We start from the raw sequence: 23647 nt of genomic DNA, 5'->3' as shown, positions 1-23647 counted from the left end.
ATAAAAACAAACAATCTAATTAGCGACCGGACGATGATGTTTTAATTAAGCCGAGGAGAGCAGCATTTATTAACCCTTCCTGCCCATATATTCCCTAGGCAGTTCCCTCACTAAGGTTCCCCATACAAGACACTGCTCATCTGCTCCTCATCTCCACCATATGTCTAACATACACCATACTCCCCTATTCTTAGTATGTCTTCCATCCCCATCACTCCATCATTACTGTTGACTTCTATCCCAATCGCTCCATCACTACTATTGACTTCTATCCCTATCGCTCCATCATTACTATTGACTTCCATCCCTACCTCCAAATACATTTTACCCTCCCTCCTGGTTAGTGCTACATCTTCTCTCCCTCCTTACTGGTATATCATTACATTTAATCCCTCCATCTTCCCCTTTCTCTCTTCATTGCATCCTTCATCCGTCTTCGCCACCAATACATCTCTTTCCTTCAATTCTGTCACCAGTTTCATCCTGTCTCCTTACCATTACGCCTCTTCTCTTCCCTTTTCCCCTGAATTTTTCCATCCTCCGTCCCTATAACCATAGCATTCCACTGGAATAAGATAACACCATATGTGGTGAATGAAAATGCTATCAGTACCTTAAAATCAAGGATAGATATACATATATTTCACTGATACCTGTCGTCAATTTATAATTCCTTGTAGAAGAGATAGTTTAACTGCTTTGTTTTTAAATTTTCAGAGTTCAACGCCATTGCGGCCATTTATAAAATTAGTAGGAAAGTTGAATCGTTTATACTTTCCTATAGAATTCCCACGGAAGTACACTTTCTCTACTCTACAAGGTGTTACTTTTCATTTTCTTTTCTGTATTGACAGTAAAAGAGCCGGAAGCAGAGGTGGGTGGGGAGATGCCTCCTTCTCTACTATCCTGTTTCTACTAAATTTAAGCTTAAGACTGCAGACAACCCTGTTATCAAGCATCAGGTCTCCCCAAATCTGCCCATCTCACGTACACCTTCTGATTTGATATCCCTCGTCCCCGGGTTTTAGTTCGGCGCTACTACCGCACTGAGGCCCTACAAGAATAGACTCCTTCCAAACATTGCAAACATCACAACAAATCAGAGTGATATATATGGCTTTCCTCATAGCAAAATTTTCATTCAATGGCCAGCTATCACTCTGTCTTCATTTCTTGCGCAACGAATGTAATCTCACACCATACAAACAGAGAGAGAGAGGAGAGAGAGAGAGAGAGAGAGAGAGAGAGAGAGAGAGAGAGAGAGAGAGAGAGAGAGAGAGAGAGAGAGAGAGAGAGAGCACTTGTATGCAAATGGAGGCATATTATCGCTGTGACACTATTGCCATGTCGGGGCGCAAACCCTTTTCCCCAAGCCTAGGTTTGGCTTCGCTGGCTGGCTGACTGGACCTCCCTAGCTGGCCAATCACCGTCTCTGTACCGTACCATACATGACCGCCTATTGGCCACACTCGGCCTTACCTTCTCCCTGTATCTACAAGACATCGCGTACCCATACCAACAACTCTTTATTTCTCATAGTTCTATACCCGTTAATTTAGGCTTGATTTCATATTCTTATAAACTTGCATTTATTTCCTACATACTTCGATTTACATTCGTCTATATCATGGAGGGAATATGTTAAACGTAAACTGAAATTCAGAGGATGAGTTTACAGCAATGAGTGATGTGTTCATTAAAAGTTCATCTCTTGTATACGCCAGGTGAAGAGGAGTCTTGATAACGGAGACATAAATAAACTTATAAACAAGGACTTCCGTTAACTCGTTCTCTCAGACGACACCACAAGAAGCCACAGTTGGACAGCAGCCAACCCACACGCACACACACACACACACACACACACACACACACACACCGCCCTCACAACTAGAATTCTTCGGTATTCGCTCTAAAAGATATTCGAGGGAAAACAAATGAAGGCTTGCCCTTTGCCTCCTCAGCCAATCGTAATAGTCAGTGGTGCGTCAGACGTGTTATATGGTATTAGATGAACGCTTACGAAGTAACAGCCGATTAAGTTCATGATGCTGGACCAAATAGAATCATAAAGGTGAGAAACGAGATCGGAAGGCAAGCCGATTCGAAACTATTCTTTTGGTGTTAGGTTGGGTGCTTGTTAAGGATTCTGTTTGGGATTTTGTTGTACTTGTTTTCGCTAAATCTTCAAGACTGTATTGTGATCTTTTACCTATGAATGACTTGGTCTGTTTATCTCTGTATCTGTGTCTTGATTCATCGATTTATCTCTATGCGTTTTAATGTATCAGTCTTTCCTGTCTGTATCAGTCAAGCTAGCTAGCTAATTACCTCTCCATCTATCTATCTACCTAATCTTCGTCCCTGATGTCAATTAAACCAGAGGGAATCAAGTTCCATCTATTCGTTCATTCCTCACTTAAACACTGCAACTCGTAGCCTCTTTTATCAAATCTTAAAAAAGACGATCTAGTTTCCCTGTCTTTCATTTTCTTACAGTTATCTAAAACAGCAATCTGTTGCTCCTCATGTCCACGAGAGCAGGACACAGTCCATCAATATCTAAATCTTAAAGAAGATAAAGGAAACTGGAAGGGAATCAGTATTAAATGAGCTAATATATATGTATATGTATATATATATATATATATATATATATATATATATATATATATATATATATATATATATATATATATATATATATATATATATATATATATATATATATATATATATATTTATATATATATCCCAAAGCTTGATTTCTATGACAGGCCAAGAGAAGTGGATTTGACACCCTTTTAAAAGAGGCAATATAAATCTCAACGTCAGAGTGTCTGTCTGTGCTCCCACATCGAGACGAATGGCTCGAGATAGTGAAGATGTGTCTACGTACTCAAGGAAGGACTCGAGACGGCTTATGAGAACGATACTCTGGTTATATACAATTCGTCTTCTGATCTATGCATTTTGGCACGGTGGTAGCAACCACTGTTTTTGAGTTTGGAGGTAGGGGTCATGTGGAGGTTGGTGGGTTTCTCTGCCTTAAAGAGAAATGGGCGTCAAACTATTGAAGGAGAGAGAGAGAGAGAGAGAGAGAGAGAGAGAGAGAGAGAGAGAGAGAGAGAGAGAGAGAGAGAGAGAGAGAGAGAGAGAGAGAGAGAGATTCATTTATATTTCTCTTTTTTTTGGGTAAATACTCCCAACATGATATCGTTTTCCCAGGAAATGATTAAATAATCCAACACCGAAAAGCCTCGAATTAAATGGCCCGTCCATCGAAATCAATTCCCATCACCACGAATCTATCCCGGCCATTTATACCCAGCCATTTCTGCCTCTTCAATATACTAAATTTGAATAACGCCCTATTCTGCGCATTCTCCCTTTGCTTAATTTAAATATCGACGTATTCCACCCTATAGCTCAATTTAAATATTGGCGTTTAAGTTACGGTAAGGTCGAGGGTCAAAAGGAACTACTAGTTACACCAGACCGTAAGGATCTTTGATACGTTTTTCGACTCGGGGAGAGTCGACCTCATAGGGTCGTGCCTTTGTGATGATGACCCTCTCAAGCTGTCTCTTGCCTCCGAGCGCGCGCTCGCGCACACACACACACACACACACACACACACACACACACACACCCTCCAGCGAGGCTCTCGTCGAAGCAGAACGGACCGAGTGAGTGAGTCGTGTGTTACGAACAGAAGCCAAATTACCCACGAACGGGCCGTGGACGAAACCACAGCGGAATCTCTGTAACTGAGTCACTCACGACACGAAAGACGGAGGAAGGTTACGGGAGAATGAGGAAGGGGTAAGGAGGGAGATTCTGGGAGGGAAGGAGATAGCGGAGGTGAAGGAGGATTTTGAGAAGAGGTGGGAAATGCAGACAAGGGAAAAGAAAATTGGAGACAGGAGTAAGAATACGTGGTAGAACACGGAAAGGACAGAAAACAGAAGACGTGGTGGTCTATAACAAGGTTATCTGCTGGAGAACATTACATTGGAGAGACAGATAACAGAAGATCTGGTGATCTATAAGGGTTATCTGCTGTAGGACAATCATAGAATCCCAAATTTCTTGTCTGTGTAGATGGAGAATAAAAAGTAAATCAGAAGATAGATAGATAAATAGATTAGATGAATAGGTAGATAGAAAGATGAAAAGATAGCAGGATAGATACATAGATAGATTGATAGATAGATGAATAGATGATAGACAGGAGGAGAAAGCTGATTATCGAAACGGTGAAGATATAAAACTGTCCAGTTTATGCATGACACTTGCCTTTACCTCTCGAGAACACGTCATGAACAGGACGTAACCACAGTCACCTCACGCCAGCTCCCTGATCGGCAAGACAAGTCAGTGGGAACTCAGAGAAGGAGACAGAAACGAAGGAAAATGAATAATTCTCGGATTTTCCCCAACTGCGATTAAGGTGTTGAAGTCCACTTAGAATTTTGTCTTTCTGTCTGTCTGTCTGTCTGTCTCTCCTCTCTCTCTCTCTCTCTCTCTCTCTCTCTCTCTCTCTCTCTCTCTCTCTCTCTCTCTCTCTCTCTCTCTCTCTCTCTCTCTCTCTCTCTCTCAAAACACTTTTTTTCTTCGTCCAGTCCTGAGAATTACCGTCCGTTTTCGAGCAAAGTGAGGGAAGGTACAAGGAGGAGGGGGGAGAAATCCTCACACGATCTTTCCATTCATTTGGTCTCTCTATTGTCGTCTGTAAATGAAAACGTCTGACCGACTACCGGGTCTGGTGTATACATATTTTGCATGGGTGATTCCAGGGGGACGAGAGGTGATTCGCGAATCAGTTTACGTTGAGGGATGAATTCGCACCAATTATTTTCTTTTCTCTCTTTTTTTCCCTTTTTGGATGAGACGAGGTGGACTAATTAATGCTTAAGTGTGTGTAGGCTTTGTGATTATAATGTGATTTTGTTGTTCAGTAATGATTACTTCCGTGCCACACACACACCAGAACGTGTGAAGGTACGTGTAAGTTTAAAGAATGAAGCCAAAAGAAAAATTAACACCTGACCATTAAATGGAAATCCTCCCTCGGAGAACACGACCACAAGTGTGAAAGCACAAGACTAACGTATATAGTTATGAATTATGGATGTCATAGAAGACTTGTGTCCTTGCCTGACTATTTAGCCGAGATGTTGAAGGGAAACCAGGTAGAGGGAAATTATAGGGACACGTTTGAATCATCACTGCAACCACACTCATGGATCATCACTACGGCCTTACTCATGCATCATCACTTCAGCCTTACTCATGCATAATCACTACAGCCTTACTCATGCGTCATCACTACAACCTTACTCATGGATCATCACTACAGCCAAACTCATGGATCATCACTACAACCGTAATCATGCATCATCACTACAGCCTTACTCATGCATCATCTCTACAGCCGTAATCATGCATCGTCACTACAGCCGTAATCATGCATCATCACTACAGCCGTAATCATGCATCATCACTACAGCCTTACTCATGCATCATCACTACAGCCGTAATCAAGCATCATCACTAGAGCCATAATAATTAATCTTTCCTCCTCTTGTTTTCCTACGGATTTGTATTACTAAGTCAGAACTTCTTTATGTTAACTCGAATGGAATAACTTCTCTGCATCAAGGCAGACGAATATATTTATCTATCTAGTTGTATTTAACACTATCCCTAAACTAATTTCTATGGAAGAATTCTGGTATTACCCAGGACCTTTCCAAAGGCTCTTGCAGCCCAAGGCTGTACAACTTCCAGTAGCAGAGAAGTGTAGACTCCTTTGGAGTGAGACGTCATTTGACGATATTGCACTTCCACTGACACAGCCTCGCCAAAGGTAGCTTTTTACTCGCAGTATGATAATAATGTACAATTTTTGCATATATCCCGTTATCTTTGAGTAGGTCAGGTGCATTCAACTCCTCAGTCCACTTACACGCATCCCTCCCAAGCTGTTTTCACTGTTCTAAAGTGAACATAGCCTTCCACACTCATGAGACACTTATTCAATTCGTCTCTACGCACAATAAGTTGATTCGTCAAGTGAGATTAATGTCTCCATTCACAAAGTGTCTCCACGGCGCTATCAAAACGCATTCTTTTAACATCTCCATCACAATGTATCGCAGGCTATAAATGGTTCAGTTCCATATACTTGTTCACATATTTTTTCACGGCCTGCCTCTCTTCTAAGAACCATCAGACGTTTAAGTTTATATATCATGCTTGTTCTGTCATCTGTCATATGCCAAACGCCATTCCAAGTGTGTCATCAACCCCACATCGTTTTCACGTCCTCGCTCTCCTTCTCAAGCCACATCAAAGGTTTCAAGAAGATCACTTAAACCATCTGTCTCTACTGTTATCTTTTTTACCTATCTGGACTTTACAGTAATATATTAAATGTGCCACAAGGGTTCCATCATAAAATGATTTTGGACACAGTATTTTTAATACCTTCTCATTTCGATCACAGGTCTCATTTCCACTCATACAATTTACTTTTCCCTTGCAAGAATCTCGTCTCAAGATTCAGATTTATATAAAGACAATGACAGCTTCTGAATATTCTTCTACACTTAATCTGATATTACGTTGTGACTGCCCATCTGTATCTGAGGAGAGAACGTGGTGTATTTGTTTGTATATTTCTTATACTTCTCTTAATGCACCATAACAGTGACCTTTCGCTCTCTCTTTCTCTCTCTCTTATATGAAGTAAAACTTTCGTTGATATATATATATATATATATATATATATATATATATATATATATATATATATATATATATATATATATATATATATATATATATATATATATATATATATGTAATGTTCTCCCACTTGCACATATATCAAAAATACTTCCCTAAGTGGACAAACTGGGAGAAAGTGGAGGCGACAGTCGCTCAGGCCGGCTGGTCTATGAGATGGGAGGAACCCCACGCATAATATGCACTTTGAGACCCGCGTATATTGAATTGCCAGCCCAAACTCTCCCCGAACCCTCTTCGTGCTTTTGCTACCCACCAAACTATCTCCTCCTCCTCTCCTCCATTCCCTCTAAAAAAAATTCACGAATTATACACCCACCCCCTATTTTTTCTGTATTCTGATTATGCATACAAAAGATTGGATAACATCCTAAGAAAACTGCTGTTCCATCTTGCAAATATAACTGAAATTCTAACTTCTGATCAGGAATTTCTAAACTACTGTACTTTTCATCAACTCACCTTAAGCCTCCATTTATCTGAGCGTAGCAATTGTGATGTATACAAAGAAATAAACAAGAAGAGAAATAGAAGACTAACTATATATATATGTGCACAGTAGCATCATTTGTCTAGGTATATGTAATAAGGGTTAGCAACCGTGTTAAGGACATACACCTAGCGAGATGAACAGTTCCAAGAGAGAGAGAGAGAGAGAGAGAGAGAGAGAGAGAGAGAGAGAGAGAGAGAGAGAGAGAGAGAGAGAGAGAGAGAGAGAGAGAGAGAGATTAGCCACATACTTACCCTCCGCCCTGGCCTCCTTCTGATCTGGTAGTGGGAGAAACTGCTGTTAGTCGTAACTGATCAGGCTTAGCCTATCTTCACACCATCTGCCTCCTACACCACACCACAACACCTCCCCACCAACACCTCCTTACAAATCACCCAATGAAAAAGCAGCTTCAGCCGAGTCTGAATCACCTGAATACTCCTGTTTGAATCACTTGGATACTACTAATCTGAATCACCCGAGCAAGAGACTTAGATCATCTATGAATCATCTACAACACTCTCATCCGAGTCTTCATCACCCCAAGATCCCTGTTAATGTAATCTGAATCATATGTGGATTATGGTAACTAGCCCCTAATCATCTGTGAACGAGGTCAATTCAAGGTCAAATTATCCATGAACACTTTGAACTGAATCGTTCGTGCTTCAAGTCAATGGTAATCTGAACCATGCAACTGCTTCGTTGACTCAAATATGGATCATCCATTGTCTCGATTCACTCAAGTTCAGATGATTTATGAATCAATTGAATCGTTATGGGGAATCATTAATCTATTGAACATGAAAGTATAGCCAACAAGTAGGACGTACGACCCTTGAGCACGACGGTACGACCCTTGAGCACGACAGTACGACCATTGGGTATAGCAGCCTGGGTTTTTAACTTAACCATCTCGCATTAGGTCAAAGGTCATGCCGTCATACCCAAGAGTCGTATTGTTACCGTCTAAGGTCGTACCATCGTGCTCAAGGGTCATACAGTCGTGCTCAAAGGCCGTACCGTCGTGCTCAAGTGGTCACTCCAGACGTCTGACTCATTCGAATCCCAGAAAAACGTAAATCTGTCTCAATTAGATCGCAAATTAGCTGGGATTAGTTGAGCCCTATTAATCTCAATTTGAATTAATCGCTATACCGCTGAACTAGACTCAGTTGTGACAACAAAATAAGGTTTTTAGGTTCTCGTTTCCCCTAATTTACTAGTATCATACACAGCCAATTGATCAAAACATTCTCAGAATTAGATAATTTCCCAACCAAATCAAATAAAAACATTCAGAAATCAAGAAAACAGATATATAGATTATCAGGGAACCAGTTCAATATATATATATATATATATATATATATATATATATATATATATATATATATATATATATATATATATCGTTCTTCAGCCTGTTCCTGTACATTATTGCCTGAATTCATACAATCATTTTAGTCTATACAACATTTTAAAATTCGGCGAAGCAAAAGATTAATCTGAGCAAAGCACAGGCCAGGTAATGTAGTCGACAGGTATGTGGTTATTTCATGTTGCCCTCAAGTCAGACAGCACACTTTGGTGAGACAGTCTGATAAAATGGGACACTTCAAGTCTAATGCATACTTCAACCTGTTTTCATGTACGTATTTGAGTGGAGAATTCAGATAAGAAAGGTACTTAAAAAGTCTATTACCTTCAGTTAGGAAATACACTCAAATCCTTCAACAAACCCCCATTGATGTACTCAGGTTCAGCAAGGGGTGAAGACTAGCAATGCCTTCATGATATGCAACATGCTCATGTCAGGAAGGACATTAATGTCAGATAACATTCGCAACTCAAGTGGCACACCTAAGTCAATCGATACTCTCAAGGTCAAAGCTGTTAAGTGCAAGAACAACAAACTCCTGTCGGGCAACAAAGTGAAGTCAGACGATACACTTGAGTCTAATAAACATACGCAGCTCAAGTACCACGCTTAAGTAAAGCAACAGGAGTTAAGTATAACTTGCCCATCAAGGAGTTGAAAAGTATTCGAACCTCTCCCCAGATGCCTCAGAAGTATTCTAATTTGTCCCGGGTATTTGAAAAGTATTCTTATTTGTCCCAGATATTTGAAGAGTATTCTAATTTGTCCCAGATTTTTGAATTTTTTTTTTTGATTTGCCCCAGATATTTGATTAGCATTCTAACTTTGTCCAGATACATTAGGAATATCCTAACTTTAACCTAGATAACTGAGAAGTACCCAACCTTGGCCCTAGGTACTTGAGAAGTACTCAGACTTTGCCCCAGATACTTGAGAAGTACCCAAACTTTGATTTTCGTAAATAGTTTACCCATCATGAAGAACCTTTTGTTCACTTTATATTCATATTTTTGCTGCTGTCCAGAGATGGGGCAGGATTGTACATTAGAGTCCATTTTCTTTCTTAGCAGAAGATTTGGAAGAAAAAAGATGGAATATATTTTCATTTCAAAGACTTCGTCAAACACAGCATCCAATTGGTCATTTTACAAATGAACATTTAAGTGTGTATATATATGTCATGCGAATCTCCCATCTCATAGTCAGAATTTTTTTAAACAATTTCATTCGTGATATGTTTAGATTGGAGGGAATTTTGGTAAAAGGTTTAAAAGAAACGAATACCAGTGCTTCATCCTAAACCACGTATGCCCCACCCTCAAATATCTATCAGTATTGGGGACGCAATTCTTTACTGAGAGTGTTATGCAGAAGGACCACATCAGTTGAAATTCAAGCCATCATCCCGATTCTTCATGAGGACTATTAAAACGTCTTATCTAGTTTTCTAAAACTCTGATAATGAGGTGCTGGAATATTTCTTTGACATGGAACCAAAGAGAAATCTAGATTTTTGATAACCCTCAATCAAGGATATAATGTAACATACAAAATATCTGTCTTATCATTATTATTATTTATATTATTATTATTATCATTATTAACATTATATATATATATATATATATATATATATATATATATATATATATATATATATATATATATATATATATATATATATATATATATATATATATATATATATATATATATATATATATATATATATATATATATATAATTACTGAAGTTAAAACGAATGAAATTTTACTCATCAGAAATATCCTGTAAGGATGTACTAAAAGCAACACTCAATTTACCATTCCATGTTCCCAGCATCCTTCAATAATGTACAAGAAAACCCACTCTTGAGGCACCATAGATGCGACTTAATCCAATTTCTGGAATCCCTGAACCTCTCTTTTATTAAGCATTCAGGTCACTTATTCGTTAAAGAGCCTTAATAAGAAAGGAAAAAGACGAGCTAATATCAAAAATCTTAAGAGCTTCTACTTACACAAGGCTTTTTCTACGATTCTCAACTGCCTTCCTTTAGAATCAGAGCGCCATAGAGAATCCTTCCTAAGAAGGAATCCCCATTGGAGTTAGAATCAGAGGATCTGTACCGGCTGTCGTATCACACGCACCATAGAGAATTCCCTCCTATGAAGGAATCAACTCCGAAGTTGGAATTAGGGAATCGGTGGCGGCCGTCGTGTTAACGTCTACCTCCCTTCCTTCCTGCCTATGTTACAGTGAGGGGGGCCGGGCCACGACCTGTGTTTTATTTATGAGGGCCGGCCAACCTGCCTCCCGGAGCATCATACGACAATTACTTAATAACGCGGAGTGACACAGAGAGAGACTCAAACTCACAGTGATATAAGATTAACCCCACAAGGGGACGCGGCCAATCTCCCTTTTCCCTCCCTCCTCTCCCCCAACTCCACAAGGGAACGCATCCACCCTTTCCCCCTCCACGCCCCCCTTAGCCTAACAAGGGAGAGCTCCTACTCTCCCCTTTTCTACGACTCTCACCTCTTAAGCACCTATTTTGCCATGAATTCTTTAACTATTATCCTCTTTCTTTATCAAAAATCTGCCCTCTATCTATCTATCTATCTATCTATCTATCTATCTATATATATATATATATATATATATATATATATATATATATATATATATATATATATATATATATATATATATATATATATATATATATATATATATATATTCATATATATGATCTAGAAAACTGTTCTTTCCAATATGATTCGTTTTCATTAAAACTTAATGTTATTTTCTCTATCAAATCAAGATTCCATGTAAACAAAAATCATACTAGAAAGAAAACCAGAAATATCCTTTAATACGAGAAAAGAATATAACTAATTTCTACGCTCTACTAATTTGCAGAAGAATTTAGGCCCATTCAACTTTACAAATTTTTGGTTAAGGTCTTTTAATATACCCTTTGAGGGAGCTATGAACTCTCACCTCTTGATTAAGAAAAAAGCCACAAGGGCAAATTTGGGAAATTTAACCAAAAGGAAATTAAATCTCTGTGGAAAAGAAAATGGAGATTGAAAACAACAAACAATAGAAAACTCAATATGGGTGGAAAAAAAATGGGGGAAAAAATGTGTGAATGTGTAGTGGACTTGGGTTTGGGAGGTTGGGGAAGGTAAGGGGGGTCGAGGAGAGAGAGAGAGAGAGAGAGAGAGAGAGAGAGAGAGAGAGAGAGAGAGAGAGAGAGAGAGAGAGAGAGAGAGAGAGAGAGAGAGAGAGAGAGAGAGAGAGAGAGAGAGAGAGGTGGGGATGTGGGGAAAGGAGAGATGTGGGAGGGGTGTGTCAGCAGCCAAAGCCTGAAGCTGACAGGGACAAAGTGGAAGGCAAACAATCATCTATAGACAGTTTGAGAAACCTTGCTCGACGCGTCGACACTCAAACAAACCTTCACCCACCATGGCCCCCCACCACAACCCAACCTCCCACAGCCACAAGAGAGAGAGAGAGAGAGAGAGAGGAGAGAGAGAGAGAGAGAGAGAGAGAGAGAGAGAGAGAGAGAGAGAGAGAGAGAGAGAGAGAGAGAGAGAGAGAGAGAGAGAGAGAGAGAGAGAGAGAGAGAGAGAGAGAGAGAGAGAGAGAGAGAGAGATTTTAACATAGTTAAGCATTCATTTTCATTATTCACTTTGAAAGGAAATGGAGCAATAATAACATAGCTATGAAATCTGACATAGCATTTAGCCTCAGCAGTAACAATTCATGAAAGTATTCTAGATATAATTCATTCTAGATGATTTATTACATAGAAATATTAATCTTAACTTTTAGAAAATTAGCAGCTAGAACATTACTGAAGTTAATGCCCGAATTAGATATAATATACTTTATCATATTTGCATTCAAAGAGTGAAAATTATAAGGAAACTAACCCTATGATTATGTAAATGTTAATTAATGAACTTACTAACATATCATTACCTTTCTCTTTACCTGATTCAACACTAGTATTATGTCTATATAATCTAACTATCATAGGAAGTTAGAAGGGAGGGATTTGATGTTTAAGCATACACTATACAAACAGAAAAATTTCATAGATTAAAGGAAATAGCAGGACATTCTAGACTACTGATCCTAGAAAGTGAAAAAGAGCTACATCTATGCATCAATAGAAACTAATTCTACTAGGAAATGGAAAAAATCGAGAAATTTACACCAGAGAATCAAACACAATCTAACTTTGGTATTAAGAATATTTTCGACGAATCATCTGTGTTTGGTTTAAGGAGTTCCAAGTGTTGGGTATGTTTAGTGTGTTGTGTTGTTATAAGTTCAACGAGACATCAAAGAATGAAATCCTTCGTTTTGAGACATAAGTTGATTTTCTGAGCCTTGAAATATATATATATATATATATATATATATATATATATATATATATATATATATATATATATATATATATATATATATATATATATATATATATATATATATATATATATATATATATATATATATATATATATATATATATATATATATATATATTTATATTGTAAATATACCCCTTCATCTATATCTATCTCTTCGGGGAATGCTTTGAACATACACGTATCCACAGTGTAGAACCTGTTACAAAAAAAGATGGTCCCTCTACTCAGCACACACACACACACACACACGCACAAAAGGGCCTCAATAACATTCATAGTTTAATCGCTTAGCCACATAAAGGATAAGGCGGAGCTTATAGACTCCTCCTCCTTAAGTGTAATTAATGGCAGAGAGCGCCATCTCGGTACATCTACACTGCCATGAATGAAATGGCAGAGCTATTAAAACAGGTTCTCATCTGCAGGGAAAGGGAGGCGACTTGCCTGCCCCTACCCCCCAAGTGATGGTTCCTGATCTGCATCTGGCAACGACAAATATCCTACAACCCTTTACAGCCCTTTATGACTTGAACCCTACAAGACCCTGATTATATATATATATATATATATATATATATATATATATATATATATATATATATATATATATATATATATATATATATATATATATATATATATATATATATATATATATATATATATATATAGTGACTTGTGTGGTACGGGAAAGACATATTCTAATCATGGCCACCTCGAGTGAACAGGGTAACAGGTTAGAAAAAGAATAAATGAATCAATCAAAGCTTCACAGTTGTCAGTATACCTGACTATTAAAAGTATATAGGTTACAGGAGGAAGGGGGGATGGGAGAAGGAGAACAGATCCACAGCTTCGTCTTTCTAAGGAAGAAGGGAGTATCATGATGGTCAGTCCCCGTGTGGCTGATCTCCACAAAGAAATCATGGGGAAGCAGCAGGCAGGCGTGAGTAGCAGGGACGCTTGCAGACAGACAGCTCATGAGAGCAGTGTCCAAAATGATACTTTTAGAACCGGGAGAAGGCAGCAACATTAAGGTGGACAGAGAGCGGTGGTCGGGGAGAGATGATCCCTGTAAAATCGATGAGACAGAAGGCTTTTGGTCACTCTCTGGAAAACAGAAGTAAGAAGGAAGAACGACCTTAGATACGCATGTGAGCAGTACTCCATGATCAGAAGAATAACGCCCCTGTAGCTATGAAACAGCTGTGTCACAAGAGAAATAATGGAGGCCCATCCACAAGTCTCCCAATTTTTTGGAAAGCAGATTTTGAAATGTTGATTTAGTGGTGCGGTTTCCAAGATAAACAGAGTGGTGTTTGTGATCATGCAGAACATGCTCATATTATTGTAGGCCTGCATTGTGGTGCTCTGATTCTGAACAGGGAGGCAAGTAACATTTAGTGGAAGATAGAGGTATATATATTTTGCATTTTAGTACTGAGCTTAACCAGGTTTCGTTTTCCTTAGTCCAATATATATATATATATATATATATATATATATATATATATATATATATATATATATATATATATATATATATATATATATATATATATATATATATATATATATATATATATATTCCTTATCGGACGCACTGAAGTTCGCTACAGAGCGAAACATGAAGATCTTAAGAAGCGATTAAGAATTCTGTTCTTCCGTTTGTTCATCCGTATAAAACAGTGGGCATCACAACTAGGTTTCTATCGGGGGTCGCGTGATGGAGGTAGCCGCTAAGACGAGGCATCCACCCTTGCTGTGGAGGTGGTCTTGGGTGAGGAGAGGTTCTCTGTACCGCCGGGAGTTGGCCGTCTAAACATGGCGTCTCATGGCTCTTTCTCTCACTCTTCGATTTCCGTCGCTTTGCTTACGTTAGATCTCATAGATTCTCGTTTTCCTTTTTTTTTTTTCCTCCTGACTAATTTTTCTTCACCTAATCTGTCTGTTCTCCAATGGAGGAAATTACATCAAAATATTATTTTTCAGTTCAATGTTTCCTACTAAATTTGTCATATTATTTTCTTTCGATTTTCTATAGTAATATTATCTTCGTAAGACATATTTTTTATTTCGCCAATTCTTGTTTGATATATTTTTTTCTCTCCTTAATATATCTTTCACTTGTTCCACAGATAATTTCTTTACCTGAAATATTATGAAATATTATTTTCTTCCATTCTCCATTCCAACCTGTGTCAACTAATTATTCAAAATGATGATTGCTAATTCAAAGTCATTCTAACCATTACTCTATCGATGGTTAATTCATAGAATGTTCTTTTGTTCAAAATCCTAAACGTTTTACAAAAATATTCTCCCGTTAGATTTTTATATCTTACTGTAAAACTTCCTGCAAAATTAATGGAGTTTTAGATTTTTTTGGGGGTATGAAATTTAGTACAGTGATAATTTGGAAATGATCTTTATTGTAATTTGTTGAGAACTATTCAAATCCTAGGCGTAGAATTTCAGCAAAAGACTTTGGTATTAGAGACTTTGTATTCTATTCTGGCATGTGTCAGTAACTGTTATCCATACGGTAAGTCCTCCCTAAAAAAGCTTTATCAAAGGAACAGTTCACAAACATCTTGTGTATCGTACTCACCATCTTTAAGAAATATTACTCCAGCAAATAAATTTTTAATTTCCTTTTAATAAAGAAGAAAGTGTCTTTTATTCTTTTTCATCTCCAGGGGATACAACAGTGAATTTAGTCTGCTAATAGAACAGTGTTTTTTTCCAAGCTTGCTGTAAGAAGCTGTTACTTTACCGTATGCACTCCTACCTCTCTTTTGGGCGATGGCGAAAAAGGGAAAAAGTTACAGAATATATAATAAAAGGTCCAGGAGATGGGGGCCTCAATTATTGAATTAATTTGAATTATATATCAATCTATATAATCTTTATTTGGCCTCAATGATTAAATCAATTGGAAATATATATATATATCAATTTATATCATTTTGATTTGGCCTTAATAATTGAATTAGTTGAAATTATTTACCAATTCAAATACTTTTTATTTCTACTTGTGTTCTTGTGTTCTGACATTTCATATATTTGTTGAATGCAGATTACTGAACCCCATCGATTTTTAGCTAGGGTACGTTGTTCATTGACTTTTAACAGAATTGAACAGGAGACTTCGAATTCAGGTTTTTACTGGGGTATGATTTCTGGCTAAACGATCATTTGATTGCCTTTAACATTTACGATCAAGATTGACTTCAGCAACATCGTTCTAAAGGAATTCTCATCATATATATCTTATGTATCTATCACTATTTATTAAATGTGAAGCGCTGTAATGATAACTGAAAATTTGATATCTTTTTTGAGAAGAGGAAATTATTTTCCAAGTTTTTCCCTCGATAGATAAGTTATCTTAATTTGGGAATTACTTTGGTGTTATTGTGATTAATGATTATATTGTACCATAGATGTTATGACTTAATTATTCAAATTATTTTCAGTTTCTTTCTTGTCTCAAATATTCTAAGACCTTGATGACACTTACGTGCTTTGGATGATATTTACTGACGGGATGCCGCTAATATAACAAAAGGTGTCGTAATCTTTTGCAAAAAATGTCATTTATCCTTAACCCATTTCTACCCCGTCTTCTCCCATCAATAAAATGAAAAATGAAAAAAGAATGTACCTTTTTTAGGGGCTGATGTACTTTGTTTTTCTATTACATCTTTTTTATTCAGTTTAGTAAGACACTGAAAATGCCTAAATACACACACACACACACACACACACACACACACACACACACACACACACACACATATATATATATATATATATATATATATATATATATATATATATATATGTATATATATATATATATATATATATATATATATATATATATATATATATACATATATATATATATATATATATATATATATATTGTGCAAGATGTGAATGTTAACGAAAGAGTAGCGAAGGAAACAAGAGAATTATTTGTTTCATGTTTTTTGTGTTCAAAAAAAATAATCGCTAATAGACTTATCTTTGGCAATCACTCCTTAGGGTATTATGTAGCATTGCTATCGATCCAATTTCTCTAGGTAATAATTACGAAAGGTCTAGTTACTGCAGAAGCATCGGAGATTGAATTGCGAATGCATTTCAGGGTGGAAATACACCTCTAACTCAGTGTACATGTATTAAGAGTATTGTAGTTTATTTGCTTCTGCTCTCTATTCTTTTTTTCTAAAGTGATGGAAAAAACTGTGAAGATTGCCCTGGGCAACACCAAGGAACAGTTTGTTTCCTTCTCCTAAAATCTTAATTGGTTTCAGATTATATTATAGGTGACGGAGAATTGCCCGTTCTTCAAAATGCTGGCCATTACTATATATACCTCGAAAACAGCTAGACTCTAATTATAAACCAGGTCTATAGAATTGGGGTATGATGAAATAGAATCATAACAACTAGCATCAATTGGTATGTGGTTTTGAAGACACCCTGGGATGATATATAAATATATATATATATATATATATATATATATATATATATATATATATATATATATATATATGTGTGTGTGTGTGTGTGTGTGTGTGTGTGTGTGTGTGTGTGTGTTGATGATGATAAAAATGATAAAACCACATATACCTTTCGATAAATCAATGTTTTTATATTACATTCTTAGCAAACTTGTGAAAAAGAAAATCACTTGTGTTGGGGAGATGTAAAAGTCACTGCTGATTAAGAAATTACTTTATCATTTGAGAATGATACTCAGTCATCAGTTATACGATGAAAGAACCTGTTTGTTATCTAAATATAAAGCAGATAGGATCTTGCGATTTTGCAAAACATTTATCAATGATTCTCAGCGTATACCTGATCATTAATTCTTTTATCAAATGTTGAATTTAGTTTTTTGTTATTGGTGTACTTTAACCTTAGTGATATCATTGCCAAAAAAAAAAATTTTGTTCTGCCACTTTTTATGGAAGAGGAACCAAACATCCACATAGCTAACACGACACATGACGGTAAACCGTCTCTGTTCTTTCTCTGGTAATGCTAACAAAAAACGAGAAACAAAAGACTAAAGAAAATACAAAAAAAAAGAAAATGTAATGGTCATTACCACAGTCTTTACCACATGGCAAGTTCCTGGTATCTGAAAATAGCGCATCCATCGCCTTTCAGAACCGTACGACAGTTTCGGAGGTGACTGGCAGCAGGCGCATCCTAGAAAACCGGCTGGCAACTGTACTCCCAGAGCTTGCGACAGATCAAATGACCATAACTGAGACATTCTTTGTGCCAATATCAAGAAAATCGAGACATTTCTTTGTCATTTCATAAAGGCATCTGTGGCGCAGATTAGAACACTCTACATCGTATCACATTTCAATTATCGAATTCATGATTCGTGTGCACCACAACCCCCTTCTCTCTCTCTCTCTCTCTCTCTCTCTCTCTCTCTCTCTCTCTCTCTCTCTCTCTCTCTCTCTCTCTCTCTCTCTCGCATACCTGGGCAACGACATTTCGCCTCGTTGTCAATTGACACCACGACGCTTAAACTTCCTCAGAAATGTTGCTCTGGTATTTTTAAGAAGACAGACAGACAGAGAGCGACATTCAGAGAAAGAAAAGGCAAGGCAGTCAGACATTAGGAGAAATTACGGGAAATAGAAAGAAGCTATGCAATAATTCAGGGAAAATAACAGTGTCATTGATGCAGCTTTGACAAAGGAGAACAGGAAGAACGAAGAACACAATAACCTTCCAAAGTTCAAGTTGCGTTATCAAGTGTACAATAACAGTTGTAACAGATTACTTGAACTCTAAACTACGGTGATAAATAAGTTAACAGTATATTCTAGTACTTCAGATCTGTGTTTAATGCGTACTCGTTGTGTATGTTATTGATTGTAATAACAATGATAATAATAGTAATGGTAATGATAATACTAATGATAATAATGATAATGATAATAGTAATGATAAATAAAAAAATGATAACAGTAATAATAACAATAATGATAATAATAATAATAATAATAATAATAATAACAATAATAATAATAATAATAATAATAATAATAATAATAATAATAATAATAATAATAATAATAATAATAATAGTAGTAATAGCAATAATGATAATAATAATAATAACCATAATAATAATAATAATGATAATAATAATAATAATAATAATAATAATAATAATAATAATAATAATAATAATAATAATAATAATAATAATAATAATGATAATAATAATAATAATAATAATAATAATAATAATAATAATAATAATGATAATAATAATTGCTTTTGCAATTATCATTGGTATCAATATGAAACGGTGGTCAAGCAAGCATTAATACTTAGGGAAAAATACAATGATTTGTATCACTGAGTTCTGCCCTTATTCTAAAAAAGGGACTTCACAGTAATTATTATTTACTGGGCATGAAGTTTTAATTAACTGGTACGGGAGGGGAGGGGCGGTGGGAATGTAATCTGTAAGTGAAAACAAATCAAACAAATTTATTTGACTTATTCCCTGTGAATTTCATAACCTGAAAACGAAGCGTGGAGTGTTTTCGCCTTAATTAGAATGCTCATGTTTAGTGAGAGAGAGAGAGAGAGAGAGAGAGAGAGAGAGAGAGAGAGAGAGAGAGAGAGAGAGAGAGAGAGAGAGAGAGAGAGAGAGAGAGAGAGAGAGAGAGAATACATACTTTAAAGCATTTCAAGCTGTAATTATGCCCCCTCAAAAAAAAAAAAATAATGGTATGACGCATAGCTAAACAGGGACGAAGGGCTTGGAAAGACTGTGGGTCAAAGCTGATAGCATTTTTCCACAGTCCTCAGCCATTCTCAATACAGATCTTATCTTAGATACTCTCATCTACTTATCTTAGATACCCTCATCTATTATTTTTTTTCAGATAACGAACGAGTGTGTCCTCCTCACCATGACCTCACCCACTTGTGTATCGGGAGCATGTCATGTATTGTCTATCAGCAGCTCACCCACGTCATCAATAACTCACCTACGTCATCAATAACTCACCTACGTCATCAATAATCCCGTCTCATCAAAAATGATGTCATCATTGTCACCCCCGGTGTGTGTGTGTGTGTGTGTGTGTGTGTGTGTGTGTGTGTGTGTGTGTGTGTGTGTGTGTGTGTGTGTGTGTGTGTGTGTGTGATCCTCAGGCAATGTTCTACAGTCATCTGATTACCTAATTAATGCAATCAGTGAATTTCATTAGGTTTATCGGTGTCAACAGACCTGCGAATAATATATATATATATATATATATATATATATATATATATATATATATATATATATATATATATATATATATATATATATATATATATATATATATATATATATATATATATATATATATATATATATATATATATATATATATATATTTATTCAGAATTACTAAAGCGAATATGAAGAGCAAACCTACCAGGAGGATTCTGGAAGTGAGGATTGAAGCAATGATTCTGACGTTTCCGAAAGCGATGGACGAGCAGTGTGTGATGATGATGAGGCTCATGATGATGATTCTGAAGCTGCTTCATTACTCTGGGTCGATGGTTCGGAGCCTCGGACGCTACAAGGCGCTTCGAACGCAAGAGACACCCACCAGGTGTATCTCCACGAGAATGCTCCCGCCACATCGCCGCCTTTCCTTACCTCCAACGTTATAGTCACCTCTCTCTCTCTCTCTCTCTCTCTCTCTCTCTCTCTCTCTCTCTCTCTCTCTCTCTCTCTCTCTCTCTGTCCTAAGGCATCATGGACACTAGCCGTAGTCCCTGAAACCCACCAAGAGCATCACCACCACAATCAACTACAATCAAACCACCCGCGACCGTCACCATTATCACCACCAGCCACCCTCATCCACCGCCACTACCACCACCATCACAATCAGTAGCGTAATCGCCATCACCATATCCACCATTACCACCACTTCTACCACCACAGCAACACTATGAGTATCACTACTACCACCATCACCATCACCACTACCACCACTACCACCACCTCCACCTACACTACCAACACCACCCCACGACCATCCGGACTGACCTCCCACCCCAAAGCATCCTACTCCATTCCTCTCCGTCACCAGCGCTGCCAGTCAGTCAGCCCCTCACCACCAACCACCTTCACCAACACTACCCTCATCTTCTCCCTCACCCTGACCACTACAGAGGCCCGCCCCTCCTGGTCGGTGTAGGTGGGAGGTCAGACAATAGCAGCACATCTCCGTAATGCCTGTTTTTGGCCCCCCAACAATCATTAGGTGAGATAACGCAAAGGACCTAGAGTACACGGCCTGTTTAGTACCTCCCTGGACTTAACGTGCTTCCCTCCTCCTTCAAGTGTTGCTCCCTGGGATCACTTCTCACCAAGGAAGAGCGAGCTATGTCTTCGTGGGTTATTTATACATAGCCTGCAGTAGTAGTGAACTGAAGGCGTCTGGTGGTGAGGGAATGACTCTGTATATACATCTGGAGGAGAAGTCGAGCCGTGTTGTGGAGTGACAACGCTTCTGTGTGTGTGTGTGTCTGTGTGTGAAGGAGGAGGGGGAAGTTACCTATTTGTACGATACATAAAAGAAGTTTCACAGCTCTACACTTGCATGTGTGCTTGTGTATGGGGGTTTGTGTGTGCGTGCGTGTGTGTGTGTGTGTGTGTGTGTGTGTGTGTGTGTGTGTGTGTGTGTGTGTGTGTGTTGTACTCCTGAATATATGCACAAATAGCTATGCGTCGGGTGTACGTACCTTATAAATGTACACAAGAGAGAGGGAGAGAGAGAGAAGAGAGAAAAGAATCCGGAAAAGGCTAGGGTATGTGGGTGTAAGAAAGGGAGGGAAGGAGGGAGGGAGGGAGAGTGAGGGAGAGAGAGAGAGAGAGGGAGGGAGACACAGGCGAGGCCAGGGCATGTGGGGACCTTCGTCGAGCTGGTGATAATGTGTTTATGGTACCTGGCCGTAAATCTCCCTGTTTGCCTCTTGTGTTTCAGTGAATCTCAATGAAGTACAAATAAGGAACGTCGGTTGATGCTGGTGGCTTGGCCAGCACTCTCGTCTCTCCCCACACGAAGAATATATATATGTACACACATACATACACAAACATTCTCTCTCTCTCTCTCTCTCTCTCTCTCTCTCTCTCTCTCTCTCTCTCTCTCTCTCTCTCTCTCTCTCTCTCTCTCTCTCTCTCTATATATATATATATATATATATAAATATATATATATATATATATATATATATATATATATATATATATATATATATATATATATATATATATATATATATATATATATATATATATATATATATATATATATATATATATATATATATATATATATATATATATATATATATATATATATATATATATATATATATATATATATATATATATATATATATATATATATATATATATATATATATATATATATATATATATACATATATATATATATATATATATATATATATATATATATATATATATATATATATATATATATATATATATATATATATATGTATATATATATATGTATATATATATATATATATATATATATATATATATATATATATATATATATATATATATATATATATATATATATATATATATATATATATATATATATATATATATATATATATATATATATATATATATATATATATATATATATATATCTGAAGAAGGGCACAATCAACAGTGACACCATTCTCGATTTATCTAAGCTGTAGAATTCTCCTGATGACAACATATCTAATGTGTCCAGGAACATGACATCTTCTCTGATGGTGTATTAACCCTCTGGTGTAAGTGAATACAAAAAAGCGCGTAGTGAAAAAAATAAATATATATATAAATCCCAGAAGCAAAAACGGTCTCTCAAAACACATGTATAGCTATTTCATGGCGATCGAACCTACAACCCATTGTTTTCCTTGAGTGAAATGAACACATCAACCATTAGAGGCAAAAAAAAAAAAAAAAACCACACTCACCCCCATCCTTTTAAACCCCCCCTTTTATTTCTTGATGGATGATTCTCCACTGTAATACCTTAGGGAGTTCTCAAAGCCACAGGGAGAAGGGGGAAGGGAGATAGAAAAATGAAAAAGGGGTTTGGGGAGGGAGAGGAAAAGGAGGAGGGACAGAGAAACGCAGTGTTGGTAATTAGTTGATATTGATTCAGGGCTGGGAAATAAACGAGTGGCTTGAGAGAAAGGGAAACCTCCCCCCCGACCATCGAAGTAGGGGACATTAATCACACATCTATGCCAACTGATGGGGAACTAAGCCTCATCATATGTGGGTGCTTGCCTCCCGTGCTTGAAAACAGATACATAGATACATGCAAACACATGCGTACATACACGCGGATATATATATATATATATATATATATATATATATATATATATATATATAT

The 23647-nt window shown here is 36.9% G+C and overlaps 1 protein-coding gene across 2 annotated transcripts in view; it reads right to left on the bottom strand.

The window, feature by feature from the left end:
- The window catches only part of LOC139756578 (uncharacterized), a 127081-nt gene that overhangs the window by 91703 nt on the left and 11731 nt on the right, over positions 1-23647 (bottom strand). The window contains exon 2 of one of the 2 annotated variants that reach the window (XM_071676204.1): positions 7558-7581. The exons of the other annotated variant lie outside the window; for it this stretch is intronic. Coding sequence (XP_071532305.1) covers positions 7558-7581 — 24 coding nt within the window. The remainder of the gene's footprint in view (positions 1-7557; positions 7582-23647) is intronic. 2 annotated transcript variants of the gene reach the window in all.

Source organism: Panulirus ornatus, chromosome 22 (genome assembly GCF_036320965.1).
Source record: "Panulirus ornatus isolate Po-2019 chromosome 22, ASM3632096v1, whole genome shotgun sequence".
NCBI classification, from domain to species: domain Eukaryota; kingdom Metazoa; phylum Arthropoda; class Malacostraca; order Decapoda; family Palinuridae; genus Panulirus; species Panulirus ornatus.
Note: the sequence above shows the minus strand (reverse complement) of the source record. Positions and strands in the feature narration are given on the sequence as shown.